The sequence below is a fragment of the Mus caroli genome, unplaced genomic scaffold (assembly GCF_978045245.1).
Source record: "Mus caroli unplaced genomic scaffold, Mus_caroli_1 scaffold_7, whole genome shotgun sequence".
Classification (NCBI taxonomy): Eukaryota; Metazoa; Chordata; class Mammalia; order Rodentia; family Muridae; genus Mus; species Mus caroli.
Genome location: NW_028227262.1, coordinates 22,262,765 through 22,272,288, shown reverse-complemented (window position 1 = coordinate 22,272,288; position 9,524 = coordinate 22,262,765). Strand labels below are relative to the sequence as shown.

The window sequence follows — 9,524 nt, the reverse complement described above, 5'->3', positions numbered from 1 at the left end:
AAGAAAAAATTGGTTCTACAGTTGAGTTCTCAGCGCTGTGTGTGGGTGCAGGCTCACAATTTTCACACTTGGGCAGTGGAGGCAGGAGGATTACATCTAGTTCAATCTAAACTACATTTAATTATGTATTGATTGGTGGGCAAGGCATGTCTACGACAGCCCAGGTGTGGAGCTCAGAGACCAACCTGTGGGAGTCAGTTCTCTCCTTCCCTGGCAAGGAAGAATGCCAGAACCATTCGTCAGGTTGGCAGCAACCACCTTGCTAGTGCAGATTTTTTTTTTTTTTTACATTTATTTATTGATTCATTTTAGAGGAGGCAGGTGATGTTTCTTCTTGCTAAGTGGTGTCTAAAATAGCCGACCTCACCCAAAGCTGAGTCCTGGCCAGTTGAAACACTGTTGCACCCAGCCTTTCACTTCGGTGCTAGGGGCCTCACTCAAGCCCTCCTGCTTATACAGCAAGCATCTTAGCAACTGAGAGGTATCCCCGCACCATGACTGGTTGTGAGTAATCCCCTCACCTTCCAGGCTGAGCCTGTCATCAGCACAAGCTGGCTGGGGAAGGGGGACAGGCCCGAGATGAACAGAGAAAATCTGAGCTGCCCCCCAACCCCCATGGTACAAACCAATCAAGTGGAATGACGTCAACTGCCATTTTCAAACAAGAATCCCAGGCCAAGAGCACAGATCAGCTGGTGAAATGTTTGCCACATAGTATGAGGACCTGAGTTCTCCAGGACCAAGGGAGGAGACCAGACATGGAGCTACAGAGATGGCTCAGCTGTGGAGAGTATTTGATAGCGTTCAGGAGGACCAGTTCAGTTCCCAGCACCCACAGCAAGCAGTTCACAACCCCTGTGACTCCAGCTAAGGGGATCTGATGCTCTCCCTTCTCCTGGCCTCCTTAGGTACCTGTGCAACATGGCAGGTTTACACACGTGTGTGCATGCACATGCACACATCCACACCCACACTCATACTCTGATTAAAAAAAAAAAGCCTGGCATGATGGGGCACACTTGTAATCCCAGCACCAGGGCAGCAGAAATAGAGCCCTGCCCAGTGGCCATCCAGTCCAACCTACTCGAGTGGCAAGTGTCAGGCCAGTGAGAGATTGTCCCAGGAAACCAGGAGGACAACAAGAATGACACCTGTGGTTATCTTCTAGCCTCTGCGTGCACCTTCGCACATACCTTTCCTAAAACCCACAGAAGGTCTGAAGCCGTATTCCCAGTATATGTGTATAAGCTGATATACACAGAGGTAAACTGTACACAATCAAAGCAAAATAGAATCCTGATTGACGTAGATTGACCGCCACGAACAAGAAAAGATCTGGTTTTATTTAGAATTCCATTAATGAGGCTGTAGCATTCAGCACAACACACACCCCTACATACACACAAACACACCCTAAAAAGGTGAGCTTGGGTAAAGACCACTCCCCCAGCCCCGCCAACCTCCTCTGGAGAAATCATGCTAACTCACCATGGGGGCAGAGTCTGATTTTTCTTACAAACCTTTATGCATTAAAAAAGCAATGTGAAGTATTGTACAATCAAAGTGCCTTCTCTAATACAAATTGGTGGCTGAAGGGAGCGGGACATGCCCGCCCGCCACTAGGGTCACACGATGGGTGGTAAGATGTTTGTGCTCTTGGGGGAGGAGGTGCTCTGCTGGTCTGCGGACATCTCTGACCCAGTAACAGTCTCTGGCTTTCCAGAAGCTTCAGTTAGCTGAGGCAGCTGGATGGTGTCTGCTGTGTGCTCCACAGAGCTCTGCTGTTTGCCCGAATTCTCAAGGTGCTTCTCGGCTTCGTCTTTCAATTTGTCTGTAGTTTCTTTGGTAGCCTCATCTGCTGAAGGAAGGAAGGGACAAGGAGTAACCCTTCAAATGCTAGCCACTGTGTTCTCACCCTGCCATTAGGCTCCACATTGCCTGGGGGAGATTGAACAGTCGGTGACCAGCATTGTTTTAAGCACTTTGTAATCACTAACCCATTTGATGCATTCCTAAACCCCACAGAATAAGCACTGCTCCCAATGTCGTTGGGTGTTTCAGATGATCAAATTGCCTAAAAGCCACACCCGGGGATGTAGAAGCAGAGTTTAATCCCACTTCACTTGAGCCTATTGAACTGTATTTACTAGACCAGAGTGCAATGGAAAGTTGCCTCCTGCCATTCTGTGTCATTACAATCGTGTAAAGGAGGCTGGAGGGGCGGCTCAGAGAGTAAGAGGTCACCCTGTTAAGAGGACAGGAGCTCCACTCCCACACCCACACACAAGTTTACAACCGCTCTAACTCCAGTTCCGGAGCATCAGAAGACGCCCTCTCCTGGGCTCTGCAGGCACACCCATGCACAAATAGTAAAATCTTTTTGTTTTTTAGGAACATAAAAGGTACAAATGGAAAATCCTAATGGCAAGAGGCCAAGAGGAGGAATCTAGCTAAAACCAAGTCTCCTGAAAGAGGAAACAAAAAAAAAAAAACAATGGTGAGCTCAAGGTGGTGTCGTCAGGGCTGAGTTACCCCGTCCTGCACACACACCGGAGCTCATTCATCCAAGCTGGCTCCATAGACTACCTTTTTTGCCTTTGCTGGCCTGTTGCTCTTCAGCCTTTTCTGTGCTTATCTCAGAGGAAATACTGGCCCCAGGCTTCCTTAATATCTGTGGCTTGGGCCGTGGTTTGAATTTCCTTGGCTCGTGAATCCAGGCATGCTTGAGGGCCTGCTCAGGGGTCATGCGCAGAGAAGGCTCCCACCTGGACACCAAGACAACCCAACACACTGGTTACTGTTGACTTTCCCTTTTCTTAGAAAAACACCTTTTAAACCAAATCAAGATGCTTTTCATTTTGGGTGTATTGTATCTCAAAGACAGCAAAGAACAGAGATGAAGACATAACTGTAAAGTGACTGCAAACAACTGTTAATGTTTTTCTTTTAAAAAAAAAAGTTGCATAGTGAACCAGGCACTATATCAATACCAAACTGTCTAGGATCCCTAGAAATTCTCTTACAAGAAATCTTGTTTAGGGCCGGGAATGTAACTCACACACAAGCAAAGACATGGTACTTTCAAGAGTCTTAGCTAATGACATTTAGGATTTAGAAAGTTTAGAAGATAGACAGAGCAAGCTGCAGGGCTGGAGAGATGACTCAGCGGTTAAGAGCACCGGCTGCCCTTCCAGAGATCCCGAGTTCAATTCCCAGCAACCACATGGTGGCTCACGACTATTTGTAATAGGATCTAATGCCTTCTTGTGGTGTGTCTGAAGACAGTGACAGTGTACTTACATACATAAAATACATAAATCATTCTTAAAAAAAAAAAAAACCCATGCATGCTTTTAGTTCTCAAACTGTGGGATCTGGGCCTCTAAAGGTAAGGGGAAGAAAATGATAGAAAATGCAGTTCATAAGGGAGCATGGTGTGATGGCAATGCCTAATTCAGCTCTTGCGCGCTCTGGAGGCAAGGGAATCAGGAGTTTAAGGCCTCAAGAATGTAGTGAATTTGAGGCTAGCCTGTGCTATGTGAAATCCTGTATCCAACAAAAACAAAGCAAAACCAAACAAAAAACCCTAAGGGTTGTAAGTCAAGGAAATTTCTAATACAGTAACAAAACACATCTTATAGAACGTCCAACATAAGTCATTCTATATCCTAAAGTAAGTTCAGGAACTAGGCACTAGCACAGGTTACAAGTGTGACATTTTCTGTCTGTTGATTGTCCTTCCTGATACTGGATGTCAAACCCAGGGCCTCAAGGACTGTCAGGAAGCTACCACTGAGTTATACCTTAAGACCTTTTCAATTTCACTTTGCCCGGGCTGAACTCAATGTTGAAATTGTCCTGCTTCTTTCTCCCAGAGCTGAGTTTATAGACATATTATGCCATCTCTCTGCTGAAAACCTCTGATCGTCAAAGGGTTCTTATGTCCCATGTCAGTAATCCAAGGATGGCTCATTTCCCAGTAACTCTCACCCAGGCCTAAATTCTACCCATTAGCATTATATGGGATAAAACTGACCCTTCTTTTAGGTCCTACTCATTTCAACTATCCGAAAACCCGAAAGTATCTTTCTCCAAATGAACGAGAAAGGCATGCTCTTTGGAAACCACCAAACCTTGGTGATCTCCACTGTTTGCTGGCATCTATAGTTCTGTCATCTGGTCACCTTTCATGGTGGGCACTCCCATTTCTTGTCCATCATGCTAGGAAGAGCTTCCAACTACAGGAAGGCAGTAAGAATCGTCTAGACTCATCAAAGTCATCAACTACCACACACACACACACACTCACACTCACACACACACACTCACACACACACTCACACTCACACACACTCTCACACACACACACACACACACACACTCACACACTCACACTCACACTCAGTTATCACACCGACTGCTGTGGAACTATGTCTTTCCTCTCCCGAACTTCTGCAGTTAGCCTTTAAGACAGATGCAGGGCTTGATGTGTTGTATCTAACCCTGTGGGCTCTGGCTCCGAAGCCACCTCTAGTCTGTCATTCCAAAGCTGTGCTGCTTAGAGATTTCAGGTTGGGTAACAGGCCCTGTCAACATAACTGCATTGTATGAGTTGAAGGCAGTTGATCCTTTGCAATGCATCCATGAATGAAAACCTGAGTTGCTACTGAACTGTGTTCTGAATGAATGGGGTTCCAGGTAGCCCCTACCCCAAACCCAGTGTCAGTGTTGGCTTCTATCATTTTTTTTAAAGATTTATTTATTTTTATATCTAAGTACACTGTAGCTGTCTTCAGACACACTAGAAGAGGGCATCAGATCTTATTAAAGATGGTTGTGAGCCACCATGTGGTTGCTGGGATTTGAACTGGGCAGTCAGTGCTCCTACCCGCTGAGCCATCTCTCCAGCCCGGTTTCTGTCATTTTTAAGAGACATTCATTCTGTAGTCTCAGCAAGAGTCTGGGGTGACTCCACCTGAAGTCAGCTGAGCAGATTCTTCTGATCACCCTCTGGGCTGCGGCTGAGTTGGAGAATGTGTGAATTCAACAGTGCTTTGCTGACATCATTCTGTGCCCCCCTCCAGGAGAGTGAGAGATTAGAACGGCACACTCTTCTGAAAACACTAAACAGTTGTAGGACCAGTGGAACTGAAGGCGCCTTAGTAACACCTCACTTTAGAGCAAAGGAAACAGGCCCAAAGAGAAACAATGGCTCTTTAAAGAGCACATGGCCAATCTGCTTAGACTCAGCAGACACAGGCTGGCAAAGTCCCTGGAAACAGCAGCCACAGCCATGCTTTCCCAAACACGATAGAACAAAAACAGGGGTACAGGCATCATGGCCACTCCATGTTCATGAGGATGTGACTGAAATACAGAACTTTACTCCTCAGATTCTAAGCATTCATGCCAATTGTAAACAGCTGTGCACAATAGTCTATGGCTCCCTTACCCCTAACTGCCCAGTATGTGAAGGTCTGAACACTAAATTGAGGGACTAAACAAAAGTGTCCTGGTGCCCATGTGTATTGCATAGCTTTGCACACAGTACATTAAGCCCACTGAAGAGCTGGCTGTATAGTTCATGAAGTATTAGACATTAGGACCTTAAGTTGGACAACTTGAGATTAAGAAGGTAACAATCTTTACACACACACACGCACACGCACACGTACACGTACACGAAATGACTTGAATACTTGAAAGCTCTTCATGACAGTGAAGACAGTGTCCTGATGGGCTCTTACACCCACCTCCCAGCCTTGACTCTTACCAGCAAACACACAGGAAAGCATGGTACTTAAAAGTTAAGAAACCCACAAACAGGGCTGGAGAGATGGCTCAGTGGTTAAGAGCACCGACTGCTCTTCCGAAGGTCCTGAGTTCAAATCCCAGCAACCACATGGTGGCTCACAACCACCTGTAATGAGATCTGACACCCTCTTCTGGTGCATCTGAAGACAGTGTACTCACATATAATAAAATAAAATAAATAAATCTTAAAAAAAAAAAGAAACCCACTGTCTTAGTCAGGGTTTCTATTCCTGCACAAACATCATGACCAAGAAGCAAGTTGGGGAGGAAAGGGTTTATTCGGCTTACACTTCCATGCTGCTCTTCATCACCAAAGGAAGTCAGGACTGGAACTCAGACAGGTCAGGGAGCAGGAGCTGATACAGAGGCCATGGAGGGATGTTCTTTACTGGCTTGCCTCGCCTGGCTTGCTCAGCCTGCTCTCTTATAAAACCCAAGACTACCAGCCCAGAGATGGTCCCATCCACAAGGGGCCTTTCCCCTTGATCACTAATTGAGAAAATGCCTTACAGTTGGATCTCATGGAGGCATTTCCTCAATTGAAGCTCCTTTCTCTGTGATAACTCCAGCTGTGGCAAGTTGACACAAAACTAGCCAGTACACCCACAAACAAAGACACCCCAACAAACTCACATCAAACACCTTCTGAGAAAGTCCAGGAAGCTGGAATCGTAGGTTTTCACCACCATCGTGAGATCCTTGGAATCTGGGTATCTTTTTCCCCCTCTGTTGTTGTTTATATTTTTGGGAAGACCTTTGGAATCTTCAGAGAAACAGCATTCTGTATTTAGTTCCAGGTATAAATATTGCCCAATCACTTCTAGCTGTCCACTCAAACCTGCTGCTTCCTGAAGGCCTCTCTGCAGCTCTTTTGTCCCCTTCTGATGTGCCTTCCCCATCCCACCCTTCTCCACCCACCCACCTACCCAAACACATCATAGCCTCAACAGGCTGAAATAGTTCACAGTGATCACAATGATGCCAAATACAACTTGTCCTACAAACCTGACTGTTCTGTGTCTCCTCCCCACCACACGCTGTTCAATAGTTTAAATCACTTGCTGCCTCTGACCATTGTTAGGTGATATTAGAGATGCTAATGATAAAAATAAACTTCAAATGTCCAAAGTATCCACCTCTAGGTAGAAGGATGTTGTATCTTCGTGGGTTGTCTTTGCCTTTGCTCAATTCTCACTAGCCCAATAAAGTAAAAATGAGGCCATTCATGGAGCAGAACAAAGCAAGACATTTAAGGAAATGAGCTTTCATTTACCAACCACAGAAGCTCACTTAATTGTTCAAAATTTTGTCAACAATTGGAGTGTTCTGGCTCTAGAAGACCTGGCTAGGAATGGCCTTTCTTTGGCTCTTTCTGCTGAGTAAGACCTTTACCAAATGTGTGAGGTCCAGATGGTTCTAAAGATGGCCTAAGGATGTTTTGTGAAATCCTTTGAAGGAGAAACCATTCAACTGCACACTGAGATGCTTGCATGATGCTCAGAAGAGCTGGCCACGTTGACTTAACACCTTGTAAAGCGATATGAGCTGATGAGTGTGAGCAATAGGGGTATTTACTGTCTGTGTGCTTCACTGTGTTCTCAGAACTCAGTGTTTGTGTGATGGACATTGTGGAGGCCAAATCATGTTCTTCTGTTATTTCCCCCCTGCCCCTGGTCTCACTGTGTGGCCTTGGCATGTCTGGAACTCAAAGATCACACTGTCCTTGAACTCACTGAGATCCACCTGCCTCTGCCTCCTGAGTGCTGGGATTGAAGGTGTAGATCCCCATGCCCAACTCTGTTCCATTCAGTTTGTAACCAGTGTCATTTTCAGAGCCTCCAAAATATCTACTCTGACTAAATTCCTAGAAGAGAGACTTTCAGAAATGTGTGTATGGGAATTTGTGGACATGGGTTATCCTTGTCTTTATAAGGTTATGAATGGACCAGAATTGTATGGGGGCCTGTAAACCCACACTACTCCTGTTTCCTGCTAGAGGTAGCACCTGCACTGGCCTTCTTTCCATGTTACTTTAAGCAAAGTAAAACAAACAAACAAAACAGGAGGATTTAAGCACACATCCCTTTAAGTAACTTAGCGTCATTATGCAATTGTTCTTGTCCAGATTTTTTCTCTTCTCTGGTCCCAGTTCCTATCTAACCCTTCTCCTCCATCTCCTTTGTGCTACCTGGTATACTTCTCACACTACCCTGAGGCAGTATCTCTTTCTTGGTGAGTAGGAGTGTAACCCAAATTAGCTGGGGCTTGAGAAACCACAGAAGTGAAAAAGTGTTTCCCACAGTCACCCTGTTCAAAAGAGTCACAAAAAGCTGCTATTAGAAACACAAGACCCATGGGTCATAGAGGAGACTCATAGGAACCAGCATTTTGGTTAATACCCAAATGACCCTAAAGTTGGGCAACAATGGAATAGATACTACTCACGGTAACATCAAGGAGACCAAGATGTGGGTGTTGCTATGAAAGTCTACTGCAAGACCTAAGCATGACAACGATGGTAGAACATCTACCTTCTCTAGTGTCTAGGATGCTGTGTTCTCCTGTCCTTATTCCCCCATTGGACGTGTCTCATGACATGTCTTGAGGTTTAGGACATGACTCTTCCCTGGTGTGATAGTCTAGCAAAAGGAAGTACCTTCTGTTCCCCACTATTCTTCTATCAAATTCAAAGCCCAGAGGCTCAGTCCTCCACGCAGCTAGCGGGAAGAGCAGGTGTCATCAAAAGTCCAGCTCATCGGTTCACCCGGGAACATGTCAGCCAGACCCTGTACTTGTCCTCAAGGTGAGTGCTGTGCTCAGGAAACAAGGACACTGCCCTGCCCAAAGGTTAAGTCTTCACTTCTCTAGCCAGGAATATGAGGTGACCCTTGAGAGGCTGAAAACCTGGAATGTCATGCATGGGACAGGCCAACCATAATGGAGTACTTCTGCTTTCTGGGCCTTCCACTTTCAGTTTCTAGATCCTGGCGAATCCAAGGAAACTGAGGGAGGGGCCAGGAGGTCAGAAGCTTGTTAGTGACTGGTGCAGAGGAAACCAGTGCATGCTGGACTGAAACAGTTTCGTCCTAGTGGCTCTCTTTGGGAATCATCTTTACTCCCCTGTTGATGGAGAAGGCTGAGAGTAATGTGTGATGACTTATTTGCCTCTGATTTTTGAGGCCATTCCCAAGTCAAGAATCAGAAAGGACTAAGATAATCCAGATTGCATAGCTGGTGCATGTCTGTCAGCTAGCCTGACCACGGTGGCTGCTTAGCAATGCCCTTGTCTCTGCTCCTTCTTGTCTGCTTTCCTTCCCTCTACTTGGGCAACCCTCAGAGGCTGAGTTTGGAATGAAGTGTGGCGAGCTACAGCCAAGCTCATTAGTCCCAGAAGGCCACTCAGAAGCTTCAGGAAGTCCCTGAAGCAGATTACTTCTCTCCCCAAACATAGGAGCTGTAAGAACTGCCTAGAGATAACTTTCTTGCCAGGAAGAAGCAGAGATCAGCTGCGCTACCTAGAAGAGGACCTGCCCGCTTGGGCTGCCTAAAAGAGACACTCTCCAACATCTTGAGCTGCCTGCATCTTCTGCAGTGAGCTTCAGAGTTACAGTTTTCACATGCTATCACCTGTGCTTGGCCTGGAGTGATGTGGCTATGTTCAGGTCCTGCCTGCTCTAAAACCAGTGCATACCCCTGTAGGTAACCCAAGT

General features: G+C 46.0%; 1 protein-coding gene across 4 annotated transcripts in view; it reads right to left on the bottom strand.

Annotated features, from left to right (window-relative positions):
- Positions 1–1,322: 1,322 nt before the first annotated feature.
- Dyrk4 (dual specificity tyrosine phosphorylation regulated kinase 4) overlaps positions 1,323–9,524 on the bottom strand; it is a 42,298-nt gene continuing 34,096 nt past the window's right edge. For 2 of the 4 annotated variants that reach the window (XM_021164972.2, XM_085839873.1), the window contains 3 exons: positions 6,448–6,577; positions 2,587–2,765; positions 1,323–1,858 (listed from right to left, as the gene is read on the bottom strand). In XM_021164972.2, the coding sequence (XP_021020631.1) occupies positions 1,626–1,858; positions 2,587–2,765; positions 6,448–6,577 (542 nt within the window). In that variant the 3' untranslated portion in view covers positions 1,323–1,625. The remainder of the gene's footprint in view (positions 1,859–2,586; positions 2,766–6,447; positions 6,578–9,524) is intronic. The other 2 variants (XM_021164973.2, XM_085839874.1) reach the window with 1 other exon arrangement.